The sequence below is a fragment of the Tasmannia lanceolata genome, unplaced genomic scaffold (genome assembly GCF_043159265.1).
Source record: "Tasmannia lanceolata isolate RefF3 unplaced genomic scaffold, GAP_Taslan_0.1 ptg000006l, whole genome shotgun sequence".
Lineage (NCBI taxonomy): Eukaryota > Viridiplantae > Streptophyta > Magnoliopsida > Canellales > Winteraceae > Tasmannia > Tasmannia lanceolata.
The window spans coordinates 50,323,456-50,342,411 of NW_027518683.1; the positions used below are offsets into that span (position 1 = coordinate 50,323,456).

At 38.5% G+C, this 18,956-nt stretch overlaps 1 protein-coding gene across 6 annotated transcripts; it reads right to left on the reverse strand.

Annotated features, from left to right (window-relative positions):
• Positions 1–926: 926 nt before the first annotated feature.
• On the reverse strand, positions 927–8,653 carry LOC143880483 (uncharacterized). Of its 6 annotated transcripts, none has more exons than XM_077383525.1 (6): positions 8,394–8,653; positions 4,147–8,236; positions 2,709–2,794; positions 2,100–2,208; positions 1,134–1,235; positions 927–1,027 (listed from the first exon to the last, which is right to left on the reverse strand). In XM_077383525.1, the coding sequence occupies exon 2, from the start codon at positions 8,145–8,147 to the stop codon at positions 4,257–4,259; it is 3,891 nt and encodes a 1,296-aa protein (XP_077239640.1). In that variant the 5' UTR covers positions 8,148–8,236; positions 8,394–8,653; the 3' UTR covers positions 927–1,027; positions 1,134–1,235; positions 2,100–2,208; positions 2,709–2,794; positions 4,147–4,256. The 6 variants fall into 6 exon arrangements, with proteins under 6 accessions (XP_077239640.1, XP_077239643.1, XP_077239638.1 ...); XM_077383528.1 differs by having other exon boundaries at positions 1,134–1,241; positions 2,100–2,211; XM_077383523.1 differs by having other exon boundaries at positions 927–1,235.
• Positions 8,654–18,956: the final 10,303 nt, after the last annotated feature.

Consider the following 18,956-nt stretch of genomic DNA (forward strand, 5'->3'; position numbering starts at 1 on the left):
ACTTGGGAGAGAGTCCGGCCGGCCTCCAAAAATTGATCTGAAACTTTAAAATAATAAATTTCAGATCAACTTTCCGAGGGATTTCTGACCGAGGGACATTTTACCAGACACATCCTATTCAGATAGCTTAAGCCCACCAAGGAATAAGCCATTAACTTATCACGATCGACTCACCTCCAACATTACATTGATTAGGTGATAGTACTTATCTGACCGCTCGAGATAGTTTTGTCTTCCTCTACGTTTTGATTGTATTTGGTATGAGCGTTTTCCCAGCAGACCTCTTGCCCTGTTTAGATAACAGGAATTTCCTTAAAGAGATCAGAAAAGAAAAATATTTGTAAAAAGTTCCTACTTTTCAATTTTTATTTTATTTTTATTTTTTTCCGCACGAGAGCAGATAACTTGAACAACCCTATTCAATTTTCCCTCCAAATCCTGGAAAGAGAAAAAAAAATTCATGAAAAAGTTTTCCATCTGAAATATTTTTCTTGAAATCCAAACAGGGCCTAAAAACATTTACAGGAGAAGGGGCTTCATCGTTTCAGAGATAGCTAGCTTTGTATTGGAACATGGTTTTTTTTTAAAATGGTATTATATTGGGGAAATTTTGAAAATGATGCATATGCTTTTCTATTTACACCAACCATTTGCATGCTTTTATCATTGGGATTTACGTTTAGTAATTTTTGGGCCTTTAGAGATCCAAGGTGGATTCTATTTCTCACTGAGAAATCATCCTCATAAGATTTATCCTGACTATTTGATCAGGAGTCTGAAAATGGACGGAGGATATGGAACCAGCATGCTTCCAAACTGCCCACATTTTAGGCCTGCTAGAAAGATGGACAAACACACTCTCATCAACATGATTGTAAACATCAGATTGGTGGCTATATATTGCCAACATTTTGGGAAAAAAAGACTAATTAATAATCAGATCTATGGCATTGAAATGAGATAATCTACACCCCTGAAGAGATTGGTCAGCCCTCTTTTCCCCCAATGTTCCCCCATGTTGTTGCAGCTTCAATATGCACATACAACCAGAATTTAGGGTGTTCTTAAATCAAGTTGAATCCACAAAAAATTTACAAAAAAAAGAAGGATTGAATCGCCAAAATAAGATTTACCATTCGAGTAAATACAGTGATCCATAGTGTACACCTACTGTTCTTCTTCCTGTTAAGGATGGGCCACGGTTCGTGCTGGTTGGATGATCTTCATCAACAAATCTGTATCTTAGAGATAGGAGGTTAAAATATCAATACCTTGTAAAAGAAAATTAGAATAAACAATCCAAAAGTTCCACAATTGAAAAGCAAAAGGAGATTGTGTTTTTGGGGAAAAGAGCTCCTAATCAACAAAGGTTGGGCTCAGTAGAAGGATGGTGTAGATCATCAATTAGAATGGGATCCACCAGATAAACTGTCAAGGTGCAAGATTGAGACTTGAGAGTACTCATTTCGCACCTTTTAAGTATAAAATAAAGACTGTCAATACTAAAATAATATATCCGGTCCGATTTAGTTAACAAATTATCAAACCATCATACTTGGATAAACTTGCTGTACTCCCACGTCGACCTTAGTTCTTGCATAAAATATTACAAGAACATAATTGGGGACAGTGAACAAGATTATTTCTAGATAAGCTTATCAGAGGAGTATAGCCAAATCCCAAAAACAGCTTATCCAAGGCTTTCCATCCCCGTGGAGAACAGCCCACTGGAAATTTATTGCCTTGAATGATCAGGTCTGAACCATTTTTTCACACTTTATAACATAGAGAAATGGCACACAGGTAGATGGTGGAACCCATGGTCTACAACATCAATCCGAGGTTCCATGTTGGATTCCCAACAGCAAATGCAAATGATTGTTCTGATAAGATGAACCTAACCATCCAACAGGTACACAATTTTTCATCCATGGTGGGGTCCAGATGATGGACTATCAAGATCAGGGATCTGACATCCACATCATCATTATTCTATATTTCTGCTCCCCCCCCTCCCCCCCCCCCCCCACCCAAAAAATAAATAAAAAATAATAATAATAATAAAAATAAAAAGAAAAATGTTTGGAAAAGAGACCCACCTCATCATTTTCTTGATACCAACTCCTTCGAGTGCAGAAGCCTTTCCAATGCAAACAAATGATCATGAGAAAAATGTCACAAGCTTCTGGTTTTCTTCCTTACCTGTACCTACTAGAAATGAAAAAAAAAAACGTCAGTAGTTGCCATGAACCACAGTTCAAATGTTTCCTTTGGTGGGAGAGATGGGACCCAATGACACAAAGGGGGGACCCTATGTTTATTGGTCACAGACCAGTTTTCTTTGCTGCTTAAACAAGCAGCCAGATATACGGTTTACCTTAAAAGGACTTCGAGATGCAGTGATTGATCCCAAGGGAGGATTGAAAAACAGAAATGAATAGATATCTTCTCAGTCATCAATCCTAAATAACATGAGAGCTAAAATAGAACACCTTTTTGTATATATGCAATATAATTTGATTGCTGACCAATTCCAAAGAACAAAAAACAGTAGATTTTCACTATTTCAAAATGATATAAATAATTTCATTAAAAGAGAATATTATTCTTCGATGCATAAGCATGATGATACGCAGGCTAGGCAGAAGGCCTAGTCACAGACATTTTACAATTTCACGGTAAAAAATTCTACATGTAAAATGTCACACCTTCATTTGACACCTTAATTTGACCGTAAACATGAAGCTCGAAAGCGAACGATCATGCTATGTAAGTTTGGTGCACTTTTTAAACCCTGCAAAACATACCCGAGTCCTGCATGGTTAGAGATCCATGGGATGGATGCCAGGAATGTTAAATAAAACATGCCATTTGTATACTAATTGTCACATTCAAAAGAAGGCAGAAAATGATGCAGTTAAGTCAAAATACGAAACATGTAGGGAATAAAAAAATATCGGGGTTCTAAGAATCCTTGATTGCAACTACTTACTAAAGCTAGCACACCCACAGTTTGTATACTATGAAAATAATAAAATCCTTTTAAGTAACTGAAAGTAGATATAGCCAAAATTACAATATTTAGGACACGGATGATCAAGTAAAACATCCACTAAATGATAGAAAATGATACAACGTAACACACTGACAAAATAACTTTATTATGGAGCTGAACGCACTCCATCAAGGACAAGGAAAGGTACTTACAACTTGAATATACCTCATCAAGGACACGATATTATATGCTAAGTCTGTAATATGTGTCTTGCTGTTCATTTTACAAATGCGTCTCTTTTAACTTGATTTCCCCCTTCATTGAAAAGAGAAAAATCTAGAGGTATTTCAAATGCCGCATAAGCTGTAAATAGGTAAAAAAAAGTGCTAAGGATAGATATACAGAATTACAAACATGCATTTGAGTTTCCAGGTTCCAATGTTAGACTGTTTATTCCACTTAAGGTGCCTAAAATGGTAAGTATTATTTTCTATTAACACCCTTGGAGATTTGATCGCCTTTTCGATGAGATGCTTGATCGGAAGAGAGACCATGTAGTTGTCTTTCATCATGTGAGTCGATCAGCAAACAAGATGGCGGATGGTTTGGCGAGACTTGGTGTTTCTAAGGAGTGTTAGCTCTCTTGACTCAGAGCCCCCTTAAGTTGTTTTTTTATTCTATGTATTTTCCTATTTTTCTTACCCCTTGTACTGACCATCTCGGTCCTCTTTGCTTTTAATGAAATTTGGCTACCATTTTCAAAAAAAAAAAAAAAAAAAAAAACTCTATTAAACTCACCAAGATCAAGTCAGGTCATTATAATACAATACTAACAGTTAAGATATCTTTGAACTCCAAATAACAGGTTCATGTTATCCCTTGTATTGACCATCTCGGTCCGCATTAGTCAATAGTTATCAGAGTCCATGGCCACAGATAAAATCATCCATTTACATCCAGTTACTTGGTTATTAAGTAGAAAAAACCGTCAAAAGGAACTGCTAATATTGTCATCCTCATAAATAATGAACAAGAATATATGAATAGGGATCAGATGAACAGTGAAAATTCTACCCTTACAATGAGAAAAGAGTTGACCAATACAACAAAAAATTTAGAAAGCATAAGAGATATTGGATCTTGAAGGGTACCTGGACCACTTCTATAAAACATGACATGTCCATTCGTGGATCTTTTTGGTCATCACACCAGGCTTGTACTTGGAAACCCAACCAGCCTTTCTCTGCTGAATGTTTCATGGTTAAAAATCTTCATTTGTTGAATTCTCCTGACACACCATTTTGTTCTCCCGTGAATTATTCAAATCAAAAACCTCCCAACCCATTGGATGATCTTGATGTATGCTTCCTTGTGCCGACTCGATGAAGGGCTCAATTTTCTCCACATTAGGCCGCAAATCATTATATAAAAGTTGTTCTTCAGCCCCGTGATAGCTCACATCATTTACAGTTCCGAGGTCAGATTGCTCTGTAGCATCTTTCCTTGGCCTTTTCCATTTCTTTGTAGATGAGGTTCCATCATCCTCAAAATCTTCTTCTTCTCTATCTCTATGCAAATAAACCCACAATTTCCTTTCCCCGTCAAACTGTACACAAGGATCACGTTCATAATGCAAACGATCAAGAGCCCCACTAACGATTTGGTTAACTTGTGCATCAGAAACATCCTCCACAATATACTGTGAGTCTCTTATCAGGGTACAAACATCTGCTCTGGTGCCAATACTTCCAGGCAATCTGGCAGCTGCATCCCTTACAATGCAGAGGATTGTGACATGTGGCGGCCGATCGGGCTTAAGCATAAAATGGTCTCGAGCTTTTGACGTTGGCTTGCCACCACACCTTCTCAATGGAGCAACTATGGACTTTTTACCATCAAGAGCGGTGTAAGAAAAGGCCCTGTCTGGAATTGAGTATCTTAGAAGTTCCTCCCTGCGAAAATATTCCCTGACTTCGTCTGAGCTTGGGCTGATTGTGTTGAGACTCTTTTGTGCTCTTAAGTCCCTAAATCTTTCCTTCTCATCCATGTTGGTCAACATCAATATTGCGGGTGGTGCGGGAAGGCTTCCAATTTGCTGAAGGGTCTCTTGACCACTCTTTAGCCAATTAGCAAAGGCATCAACTAACTTCACAAGCATCTTGTGAGGGACACCCCAAGCTGTAGATGATGTTTCTTCTTCAGCCGTATCATGATCTGATGAGCCAGAAGAAACTGGGCCGATCCAGGACCAACTTTTAGTAGATTTTTCGTAGAATACAAGTGCCTTCCAACCCTTTGCTCCTAAAGGTGCTGTTTTGGATGAAAGTATCTTTAGCACTCCTCTGACCAAATCCTGAAGTGGCTCTTGTGTTTCGAGGATGCATGGGTCACCAGGATTCGATCTAACACGGTTGACAATCTCTTGAACAGTGAGAGAAGGAAAACTTTTTTGTCCTGTATGTTCTGAAGAATTTAAATCCAAATTCTTCTGTCCTACATGTCCTTCTTTCTTAAGCTTTAGTCTTCCATCACTATTCTCAAGATGGTTGCCAACCTCTAAGGGGTCTTCGGAATGCCAAGTAATCATTGCCATTCGGACAGCTGAAAGAAGATGAACGATGGAGAATGAAAACCCACTGTGGACAGAAGGTGTGATCAAAGTAAATGGCTTCTTCAGAGGCTTTGTTTCTGGTTCTGGAATGATAGCATCAGAATTTACCACAGCCAAAGAACTCGTTTCACCCTCCAATTTCTTTTTCCCCCGTTTCTTTATGAAAGTGGGGTCATCAAAATTAGACTGAGCTTCAACATCTTCCTTCTTTGGTCTACTAGTCCTTGCCTGGTTGTCCACAAAATTGTGTGTAACCAAATCCTCCTCCTCCAAAGTACCACTAATATATTCGGGCATATAATTTGACTGAGGCACAGAATAGTCCACATCAACCTTCCCTTTCCGTTTTCTTTCGGGAGAGTAGACCTTAAAAAATGGCAGGTGTGGCCTTTTACCAGGATCACCCTGCATCTGGTCACTCTTCACCAATTTATAAGCTTGTTTACGATTGTCTACTAACTTAGCTGAACCAGAGAAATTTCTATCCTCCAAACGATCTGTATCATACTCGTGCAAGTAACTGGACTTATTGGCCTTACCCCTCTGTTCTCCTTTTGAAGAGTAGATTTCTATTTCTGGCATGTGGAACTGTTCGCCGGGATCACCACCCTTTATAGAAGAGCGAATGTGCCCACCAAGAACCTGACCATATTCCTTTTTATTTTTTCTCACGAGTCCACTAACCTTTTTAGAACCATCAACTGATTTAACAGGAGCAGACCGATGACCCTCAAAGGTGCCCCTTGGATAACCCAACTTCCTCACTGAAGGATTGATATCTTCATCTTCATCTTCATCAACCTGATCGGATGAATCCGACTCTGTTTCCTCACTTTGGGCATACATGAATCTCTGTTTTTCCACATTAATTCCTCTGTTATCTGCAAATTTTCTCTTAATCTTCTCTTGTGATCTTTTGGCTCTATGGTCAGAATGAAAGTATGAGTCATTCATCTGAGAGGATCTAACTTTTGAATCAGGCCCCACATTGTTCTTGCCTCTCTGAGATTCCATGGATGTTTTCCATTTCTTGCTTCTAGAAGTCCAGTCATCAAATTTAACTAAATGATCCATGGAGAAAGCCTCTTCTTGTGGTTTGCGATGTAGAAAGGGCTGATTTCCACCTGACCTGTCAACTCGAGTTCCTTTCAATGAGAGATGCTGACGCCCCTCACTTGTAGTATTGATTCGATCTTCAAACACGGATTGCTGAAGTTTCTCGGGATACTTGGCCTTTTTCCCAGCATCCCAGGAATGATAACCATATGGTGGTCTTCCATTAGTAAGTTTGCCTGTCAGCATTTCTAAGTTCCCCATCTGTTTAACATTCCTGTCCTTGTCGTGTGAATACAGACTCCCATTTTTCACGGGAAAAGGCAACCCAATGTAACTTTCAGTGTCTCCTTCACCCAGCCCAATACGAACGCCTGTGTGCGAACGTCTGTATGCTTTCTGGTTATTCTGGAAACCCGTTTCATAAACTTCTTTTGCACCATCATCAACGTTATTATCATCATAATCATCATCCTCATCGTCGTCATGACTCCTAATCCGGAAAGCAGCCCTTGAGTCATACGCTAAAGAAGGGGTAAAGCGACCCACTGCTTTAGTATGACCCTTCTTGGAATGAGCCTTTGGTGCAGCGACTTTCAAAACCCCTTTCTGATTCTGTCTTCCATATTTTGCAGACTCTAGGGTCATAGGCCTTCCTCGGGATGAAACATTCATAGCCGGTCTCACTGTATATACAGGTCGATGACTCATCTTTGATCCAGGCCTACTGTCCTTCAGCCTTTTAGTCCAGAAATCTTCACTCGACTCCTCTTTCGCTGACAATTCAGTTTCTGATTCCAACCCTTTGCCCCTTTCATACATCAAACCACTTTGGTTTCTTAGTATATTCAGATGACGAAGTCTCTCTTCAATGCTATAACCCACACAATCTCCCCAAGCATCCTTTATCCGAACAAGACTACTAACCATAGAGTTCTGATACTTACACAAAAGATGGTAATGTTTTCTCTTTTGAAAGAAATTCAAACCCTGTCGGTAAAGAGAGACTCTCGGTTCACAAAGACCGCCCTTCAACTGATTGAATAGTGCATTGAGAGGACTACCAAAATGGAAATTGCTACCCGAAAAGAGCTCTTTCAAGGTCCGCATAAACGTCTCCTGATCCATGTCGGGAAGGTATTCTGCGAGGCTAAATCGTTCTTCCTCTGTTAGGCAATCATTCCACGTATCCACCGAAAGAACCCCACTCAAATCTGGAAGATCATAAAGCTCATGCGATATATAACAGCTCTGTTTACCTAATTGGCAAAATTCTTCCCCAATTTCCCCTAATTCCAACAAATCAAAGTCGTCCGATCCTGCCCCTGAGTCCACATCATCATCACCATCGTCCAATTCCGATTCCGATTCCGACATGGAGCTTCGAGTTTGAAGCTCATCTTCATCACTCAAGATACTGTCTCTACTCTCCGGTGAAAAATCACTGTCTAATCTTGAAACCCTAGAGTTACTCTTTCCAATCGCCATGAACAAAACTCCACTAAATTAACCAAATTCTCTTCTTTTCCCGACCGAAAACAAACAACCCTAATTCTCTTCTTTTCACAAACAAAACCCTAGAAATCAAAACAAAACGTTACAAGTTTTCTACAGTTTCAAACAAAACCGAAAATCGAAAAACCTAACTTTCTACTGATTGAAACAACAGAAACTAGATCAGGAAAAAAAAGATCTTGAAAACCCTAGAAAGAGAAATCGATCAAAAGATCTTACCTGATTCGATCAAAGAACCAGTTCTTCCAGCGAAATCATCCGAGAATCAGAGAGCTTTAGGTCATGATCGACGATCGAAGAACAGAGAATCGTTAGAATTCGATCTGGTTTTTTTTTCCTCTCTCAGAGCTCTGAAAACCCTAGAAAGAGAGATAAATAGAAAGGAGAAGAAAAGGAAATAAAAGGAGCACTGAAAGCCCTAGAAAGAGAGATAAATAGAAAGAGAAGAAAGGAAAATAATCGGTTAAATATGGACCGTTGGATCGAGTGATCCGCGATAAGAGAGAAAGCGTGTTCACAGAAGAAAAAAAAGAAAAAGAAAGGCGTTTTGGTAGGGATAACGCCATTGGACTCGTGTGGGTCAGATTCCGGCGGTTATGTCGGTTTTCCGGCGATTTTATCTGACCCACACTAACCGCTAGTGGGTCCATGCGATCAAATTTTGTCGTATTTTAAAGTGAAATGACTATATTACCCCTTGGATAATAGGAATGAATCTGAGAAGACTAGCTCTTATTTGTTTCTGAATAAGGGTTGTTTTGGTAAATTTGGCTTTTTCTCGTATCTAAGGCATGTCACATGTGCACGTGCAGTATTCGTGGGAGGACGAGGCTATAACCTGTGGGCCAGCCCCTCGTTGGTTATGTAGAAGCATAGGGATATTCATTGATGGTTGATCAAGAGGGTGAGATGCATTGGACGGTTGAGATGCAGTCTAGTGATGGCCCCACATTTTCTACGGTTGAGATCCACGTCTAGAATGGACTTTTGCGCATATTTGAACAAAGCAATCCACATCTTGTTTGGTTTTAGTGGGGAAATTAAGAATGAGAAGTGTAAGGAAAGCGATATATTTGGCCCTTTTCTTCCTTGGGCCAGCCCCTCTAGTACATTTATGCTTATCTTTTACACAACAAGAGGGTGGGTCAGAGAAGAAAAGGGGGCTAATATAACATTTTCCCATTAAGAATAGGTACTGTTTTCTTTTGAGAGAGAGACATATTCGTAATCCATTATTTGATAATGGCACTCCTCATTTTATGTCATGCACTCCTCACTTTACTGTTAGATACTTAGTTGTTGTTAGTTGATAGCATTTAAAGAAGTGTATTAGAAAAACAACATCTAACTGAACCACAACAAAAAAGAGAAGAGTGCCGTTATCAAAACAAAGGTAGGTAGCTAGTTCAAGATGTAATGGACATGAAATGGGCTACCCATGTACATTTCCAAAGGTCTCTTCGAAGTTTCGGTTGATTATTTAAATCAATGAACATCTCCTTAATTCTTAAAACCATGTTTAAATTTATTTTAAATTTCTGTTTCCAATGTTCCTTAAGAGCGCCCTTAGCTGAACCTATTGAAAATATACTAGACTTTAAGCGCGCATTATTGAAACCTCAAAATAGATTGTTGGAATAAAAGAGAAATTATATGATGCCCGACCGTTAAGGAACAAGGGCGGAGAGACAGAAAACTCCCCGGCCTTGATTTCCGATCCAGCAAAAAATAAAAAAAGGAAGGCTTTTGCTGGATCAGAAATCAAGGGTGGAGGGGTTCTCTCTCTCTCTGCCCTTGTTTTTTTGACGGTCGGGCACCATATAAATTCTCAGAATAAAATAAGACGCCTCCAAAAAAGATTTATTATTATTTAATCTACCGCGATTCATTTATAAAATCCCACTGTGACACGTGCATGAAAGACAACTTTTAACCCAAGTTTCACCTCTAATTTTAGATGAGTAAACAGCCACAGAGGCTCACCTTTTGCAGCTGACTTTTCCATGAGAGAACAGCCACCCAGGTTCATTTTTTAGCAGATTTTGTCTTATTCCTACAATTCATATGAGGTGGCTGTTCTCAAGTGCAAAAGTCAGCCGAAAAATGGCTTTCGGCAAAATTGCCTAGTCAATCCCAAATCCGACCAATTTTTTTTATCATTAAAATTATCTATAATTAACCACTAGAGTGGATTTCACCTCCATCGTGCCTTAACTTTTCGTTGAATCTCTGAGATTAAAAAATAAGCTCAGAGATTGTTTTGGACTAATAATCTCAGCCATTCAACAAAGAGTGAAAAGGCTGATTTGGGTGACACTCAGGATCAGCCTAAGAAGTGAGCCACACTGTATTTTTTGGAAAATACTGGACTTCACGCAATTATAGATCGGAGGGTTAGGATCATCCTATATGGAGATGAATTGTACGGTACATTAACCTATTTATGGTGTCGTCCAACAGATGAACAGTTTGGATCACCCTTTGAAATGGGCCCTACTTTTTTTTTTTTTTTTTTTTTTAAGTACTAGTACTTCACATCCACAGAGTTGTAAATAAATAAATGTCAAATAAAAATTCCTTAAAATATAGATTAAATACAAAGTCACAAGCTCACTGTAAAAGTATTGTGGTGTGTCTGAAGATCAATTTTTCATATAGAATTTGGATCGTTAGAAAAATTATTTTAAACCCAATGGGAAAAATATCTTAAGCTTAGGAATGAACTAATAATAGCCAAAGACAGATTTTTTTAATGAAATAACATTTTTTTACTTTGGAAACAAGAGGTTAAGATCAAATAGAGCTTTCAATGGGAAAATCCTAATTTGGGTGTGGAAATTGACTCCTTGGACAGGTCAGAATCCTTTGAAACAAGATTGAAACTCACACTCTAGTTAACTATTGTATCAACTAATCGATAGGTCAATGGACTATGTTGTTAATCAACTCCTATTGCTATAGATAAAGCCAGATGGCTTGAGACAACTAAAAGATAAAACCAATTACAAACATTTGTATGGGCTGTTTCGATTTAATTTCGTGGAAAAGTTAGGAAAAGGAAATATTCCTAAATGTTCATATTTTTTTTATAAACGGAAAAAGGAAAGCTTCAAACAACAATATTTAATTTTTATTTAGTGGTACCTAAAATTTATGATGATGTACCTCTAAATTAACCATAATTAATCATATTTCTCACCAAGAAACTCACTTCTGAAATTTTTTTATAGGTGAAACAGAGAAATGATAAAAGGGATAGACAAATCACACACGCTGAATAAATTTTTTATTGGAGATATAGACTGATTACAGTTAAAATGCAGGGTAGAAAGGTTCTTACAGTAAGGTCCTACACATCTCAAGCTCTCATGAAACAATGATCAAAAGATAGAGCAAAAAGAATGGAGCAGACCCAAACCCATTTCTCATAGAAAAAAAATCCAGCCCAAACCCACTTCTCATGGGAAAAATCCAGCCCTCATGAAACAATGATCAGAACAAAAAGAATGAAGCAGGCTCAAACCCACTTATCATATCCAGCCCTCATGAAACAATGATCAGAGCAAAAAGAATGAAGCAGGCCCAAACCCACTTCTCATATCCAGCCTTCATGAAACAATAATCAAAAGATAGATAGAGCAAAAAGAATGAAGCAGGCCCAAACCCACTTCTCATGAAAAAAAATCCAGCCCTAATGAAAGAATGATCAAGATAGAGCAAAAAGAATGAAGCAGGCCCAAACCCACTTGTCATGAAAAAAAATCAAGCCCTTATGAAAGAATGATCAAGATAGAGCAAAAAGAATGAAGGAGGCCCAAACTCACTTGTCATGAAAACAAATCCAGCCCTCATGAAAGAATGATCAAGATAGAGCAAAAAGAATGAAGGAGGCCCAAACTCACTTGTCATGAAAAAAAAATCCAGCCCTCATGAAAGAATGATCAAGATAGAGCAAAAAGAATGAAGCAGTTTGTCATGAAAAAAAATCCAGCAAAAAGAATGAAGCAGGCCCAAACCCACTTGTGATGCAAAAAAATCCAGCCCTCATGAAAGAATGATCAAGATAGAGCAAAAAGAATGAAGCAGGCCCAAACCCACTTGTCATGAAAAAAAATCCAGCCCTCATGAAAGAATGATCAAGATAGAGCAAAAAGAATCCAGCCCTCATGAAAGAATGATCAAAATAGAGCAAAAAGAATCCAGCCCTCATGAAAGAATGATCAAGATGCCATGAAAAAAAAATCCAGCAACAACAAAGAAAATGATCACCAAACAAAGAAGGGATCAAAAGATCCAGCAACAACACACACGAATTAAACTGAACCAAAGCACAATCAAAAGATGAAGAAATAAGAATTAAACTAAACCAAACCTACCCAAACCCAATACTCATGAAGATCGATGAAACCAAACCCACCTAAATGAAATGGAACCAGTAAAAGAGAATGGAAGATACCATTAATTGCCGCCATTACGTGCAGCTATAGCAGGTGTTGCCAAAATTGGGATGACACCAAAGAACAGTGCCGCAGTTCCACCTATAATCTTCCATGGTGTCAATTTATCTTCTGCGATGATGAAGAGACTGAAAATCAAGAACCCTAAAACAGCATTGGAGATAAGAAATGCCATATAGAGGTAAAAGAGTGGGGTATTCCAAGTTGGAAGAGTGTTCTCATGTGGAATAGGGTTGGGTGGGGGTGGGTTTCCTTGGCCAGCAGAAGCCATGGTTTTCAAAATCAAGAAACAATAAGGCCTTTCAAGAATCAATCAAGGAACTAGAAAAGGAAGAGATGAGAGCAATAGAATGAGGAAATGACCATCGCGGTATCTCTCTATCTATCTATCTATCTATCTTTATAAATTAATTGAAGAGGGTTGTAGCAAAACGGAATCCCGTCCTGGAAAAAAAAAAAGCACGCGTCCTCCAATCCTGACACGTGCACTAGAAACCCAAAAGAAAATTTCGTTGAAATATAGTTTTAGAAGTGTGTAAAAAGGTAGGCCCCACCTTAAATTAGTAAAAACTGACAAAAATGATGATAATTTTTGGGAAATGATATCAACTCTCCAATGTTTTGATATCACACTTTACTAGCTTGTCATTTAGTATTTAAAAGCCTGTCAACAAGTTCTTAATTTTATTCATTGACTTGCTAGCAATTTCGCCGAAAGCCATTTCACGTCTGACCGAAAATTTTCAGCAGATTTTGTTTTATCAATTTTATTCATCTGAGGTGGATGTTTTCTCATGCAAAAGTTAGTAGGGACCTTCGCAGAAGGCATTTCGGGGATGCGATGGTCCCTGGCAAATCCCTAGTTAGTGAGCTTACTAGTTGGTTAATCGGCTATTCTCAAGATCCTAGTTGCAAAGGAAACGGAAAGATGATAGAAAAATAAAAAATGAATTGAAGCAACATGAACAACCTACTTCTCATGTAACCACAAAAAAGAAAAGAAAGGAGGATACCAGAAATCCGGTGGGGCTAACCTAAAACACATCCATTGCATGAAGATCATCCCATTACTAATCATCCAATGGCGGGTACGGGGACAGGGCTTCTTGTGTGGAAGAACGGCTGATATCCGCTATCTCAGCACTAAACGTCGAGGTCCCCACTGGTGGGAGAGAGAATAAACCTTGGTCGGTATGAGTGGAAGAAGAACTGGCTTGAGATCTCGACCTTTGTCTCCTAACTGAGATAGTTGCCTCATCAGCATGATTGGGAGGCATTGACACGGCACGTTGAGCTTCAAGTTCTTGAGGAGGAAGTGAATGTTCCTGATGGGTTTCTTGTGAGGAAGAAGAAATGACTGTAGAACAAGAAATAGGGGGGTGTTTTTCTTCGTGTGGGTTTTCATGGAAGTAGAGGATTAAGAATGCAAAGGTGAAGGTGGCGCCAAGAACTAGAGTCATAACGACGGAGGACTAGAGAATCCACCCTTGAACTTCAGGGCGAGCGTGAATATTACAAAACCCTCCATGGAAATGAAAAGAGTATGGCAAACATGCGAAAAGTATTGACGTTCAATTATATAATAAATTATTATTTTTGAATGGTAATTATATAATCAATTATAATGGAGGAAAATGAGTGTGCGCTCGAGGGCACAAAACTCATGTGAGCCCACATTGTTAGGATTATCCAAAGCATTCATTTGAAAGGCCCTTATATAGATAGGGTGTATACAAAAAATCAGCTCCAGATGATCATCCTAACCCATCCAATAGTGGAGGGCAAAATGGATATACACCGTTTGCCACAAATCTGCCCATTTTTGTCCTCCACTTTTGGAGTGGTTAGGATGATCCAATGGAGCTGATTTTTGGTACACACCCTATCTATGATGGGGCATTGCAAATGAATGGTTTGGATCACCATAAAAAATGTGGGACCCATGTGTTTGGGCCCTCGAGTGCATATAAGCTTATATACGCTTGAGCGCACAATCATTTTCCTCATTATAATATATCAAAATAATAAAATTTGGCGAATGATATCAGCACAACCATATTTTGATAGTTTTGCTAACTCATCTTGTCATTTAGTGTTTAAAGGGCTGTCAAAAGGTTATGAGTTATTACATTTCCCAAAAACCTCTCATGAGCCTGTTAAAGAAGAAAAGACAGTTGGGTTGTGCAAATATCAAAATATGGTCGTGCTGATAACATTTTCCTAAGGCCACGTTTGGATACCCACAAGATTTAGATTTGAATTTCTCACATTTGCAATTGAGATTTGGAACCGGATCACATCCTTAGATTTCCAAATCAGCCAAAACAGTGAAAAAAAATCCGATTTGCAAATCTGTTCTGCAAAACATTTTTTTGAAATCAATATTTGTGACAATTACCTTCACCCTCGCTGCTCCTCGACCTTACTGCAACAGCAGCCCTCCCTCCCCCTCGTACAACATGAGCATGAGGATGATTGATGTATTTTGTATCCCAAAACTCAAATCCAAATACAAATACAAAAAAACATGCGGTATCCAAACGTGGCCTAAAATTATTGCTGAGAAATTATGTTATTATTACTAATTATACAATCAATAATAACAATAATAATAATATATCAGAATAATAAAATTATTCATTAGAAAAGTTTAGAAACAGCCACCTTTTGCATTCATCTCCGGTTGTTTATGTACCGTTAAACTCTCCATGTGAACCCTTAATCACCCCTACAACAAAGATAATATGATACAAAAGGTCAAGAACAAACCCATGGGCTCAAGAGAACTTTTCAGGGAAAATACAGTTGTTTTTGAGACGGGTAAGGAAGAAGAAAACACTTTCTTTTCCAAAGAGAGACCCAATGTGTGTGAGAGAGAGAGAGAGATTATAAATGGTGGAACCCTTGTAACTGGTTTCTACAAGGGCGCCTGTCAGTTTAGCATCCCTCAACTAAAATAGCAGTAACTAGTTTCACAATTTACAAGGCAGAAACTACATCTGCTTGCATTTTGCAAATCTCATCATTTGCGACGGAATTGCCCATAACACATTTTAACTGACTTGTAAAAATATTTAAATGCCCATATATGTAAAAGAGTAGGGCTGCAACTCGAGCCGGGTTTTACCCGACCCGCATCGACCCGACCCGAAAATAGCCTGGGTTGGGATCAGGTTTCATGGGTTTCGGGTCGAGCCGGGTTGAGCATTCAAAAGCCCGCATGAATCTCAGGTCGAGCTGGGTTTGAAGGGGCCCGACCCGACCTGAGTTACATAAGTTATAGTATGTACATTTTTTTCTATTGTTAGTTAAAAGTTAAAAGTGAAAACCCACGCACCCACTGTTATTGTATCTGAGTGTAATTTCTGCTTCTATGAGTTGAGTTGATTCAAGTGTTTGATTCAGCATTGTTTGATTGTAATTACAACATTGTTTGATTACAACATTGTTTGATTCAAGTGTAATGTGAGTGTAATTACATCATTGTTTGATTCAAGTGTAATGTGAGTGTAATTTCTGCTTCTATGACTTGAGTTGCCTTGCCAAACAAGAATTTTCCTTAAAAAATTGCGTCAACGTGAAAAAACCCGACCCGACCTGACCCGAGATTTATCATGGGTAGGGCCAGGTTTGGGAATCGTGGGTTTTCCGGAAAAAAAAACCCGACCCGACCCGAGATATTTCTCGGGTAGGGTTGGGTTCTCCAAAACCCGACCCGCCCGACCCGAGTTGCAGCCCTATAAAAGAGGAAAATAATATTAATTTTAAACTTAATATGTATGAAATTAAATACATCATTTATTTAATAACACAGTGTCTTTTTTTAGTTGCAGTTGCAGTTGCAGTGCATCAATCCACTGATCACTTGGCATCATCATTTGTTAACACAATTAGGGAAAGTCGTTTTTGTTCTAATTCATGAGAAGTTGAAGCAAAAGTAGAAAGAGAACTTCTTTTTTTTGGGTTTAAAAACTACCAAGGAAAGGAGTGATGTGACGGATCCAAGAAATGATAAATAAGAAATGCCAAATAAAGAAGTGAGAAGATGGAAAGAGAAATCGTACTCGATTCAAAAAACAATAGTCATGTGGACAAAGAAGATCTAAGAAATACTAGTAATACACTCATGTGATTTGATATAGGCACCCCCCTTTTGTGTTGCTTCTAAGTAGCTTGTCTAGGTAAGGAAAATGATTTATGCTTGCTTGTTTTCTCCATGTAGTGTAGCCGACCATGGTAATGAGACAGTGCATCTCCTACATTGGGCACCCTTCCGTCCATCCAACACTTGGAAGAAGATGCAGAGTGCATCTCCTACATTGGGCACCCTTCCGTCCATCCAACACTTGGAAGAAGATGCAGTGAGCATCCTGTACCTTAATCCACCATCCATCTCTAAGAGTAGTGTACCCTTGGATCCAACAACCATAATTTTCTTCCCACATTTTCTCCACAGCATCCCTCTATGTAATGTCCCCCTCTTTTGTATGTGAATGAATTTCTATTGAAGAGATTAGAGTGAGATTGCCCATCTGCCATCTAATTCTATCAATTTGGTATTGTATCTATGGTGTGTTAAATGAGAGTGTCTTCATTTGTGGTATGTGTATGCAATGTAGCCATGCTTAGTGAGAGTTAAAGGCCCAGCATTTAGATTGAAGAAAAGGGTCATCACATATTCATTATTAAGAACATGCATGCAGATGGTTTTTAGTTTCATCAGAAGATGCCTAAATTTATTATGTACAAGGTTCGTGGGGATTTCCTTACAAAAACCTCAGCATCTTAATGAAATTTGATTCAAAAGATATAAGAGGGAGCGTGCTACTATAAAATGGTTGTGCCCATATCATTCTCCACCATAAAAATCATTTCCGTAAGATGATTTTAACCCTATGATCTATAGCAATTTCTATAGATTGGAAGGTTAGGTTGATCCAATGAAGTGGGCCATATTTACTTTTTTTTTTTTAAAAGAAAATGTTTGTGTAGAATTCTTAAACCATGCCTAAATTTATGTTAAATTTCTGTTTTGAATGCTCCTTAGTGAGTGCCCTTAGCGAAACCACCCCTTTCAAAATATACTAGACTTTACACGCACATTATTGAAACCTCTAATTAAATAGATCGCTGGAATAAAAGGAGGCGCCTATAAAAAAGAAAATCTCTATATAGAGTAAGGAAGAGCAGATGATTTTACCAAATATGGAAGATTAGGTAATTCCATGTCTACAATGGACCTTGGTCCCACATTATCAACGGTTGAGATCACAATTCGACGTCTACAATGGACTTTGACACATAATTGAGCTCTCAGCACTTCACATCTTGATGCGTTTTAGTAACGAAACTAAGCATGATCGAGAAGTGTTAGTGTCAGGATGACGCATGCGAGCGCCTCAAATCATTATACATTAAAGAGGGAAGTGAGGGAAAATCAAGCTAAACCCCTCGGGTTCAGGTTGATCGAGCCCAACCCAAGTTGCACCCCTACTTTTTTACGGGAGAGAATAGCGACCCAGGCTCACTTTTTGCAGGATGATCCAAACCATTCATTTGTTAGGCCACAGGATCATCCTATATGAAATCTGTACCTTTTGAAAAATATATTCTGGACTTGACGCAATTTGTAGAAACCTGTATTGATGAGAAGGTTAGGAGATGATTAATGGGGTACAAACAATTTGCGGGGGCTGCAGGTCCAACAAATGAACGGTTTGGATCATCCTTTGAAATTAATGAGCCCTACTTTTTTTTTGCCTTTTTGAAAAGTACACTTGGAGTAAGAAATCACAACACATGCAGCTACATAATGCACAAATAGAAGAAAAAAATAAGCATAGAGAAAACACACGGAATTTAAATTTCATTAAAAAATGTCAGGAACTACACATCTCAGAGGGTTTCTATATTCTTTTCTCCCAAGAAGAAATCATCAACGGACCACCCTCTGAACCCACTACTTCTGAAAGGATCGAGAATGAAAAAGAGGCAAAAGATGGAGAATGAAAACCAAACATCCAAACCCATTTCTGATAGAAAAGATGAAAAATCCACATAAGAAAAAACTAGGTACTAAACCCAATTCTCAACAAAGATATATGGATGGAGGAAAGATAATGAAAAAGAAAGTAAACCCAAATGAAGCAAGAATTCAAAACAGAACAAAGTATTTATAAAAGATACCATTAATTGCGGCGCTTGTAGTAAAAATCTATCGCAAATGATACCAAAAGTGGGATGATACCGAAGAGGAAAGCCGTAGTTCCAGCGAGAATGTTCAAGGGTTTCAAGTCATGACCTTGTATGACAAAGAGAGTGAGAA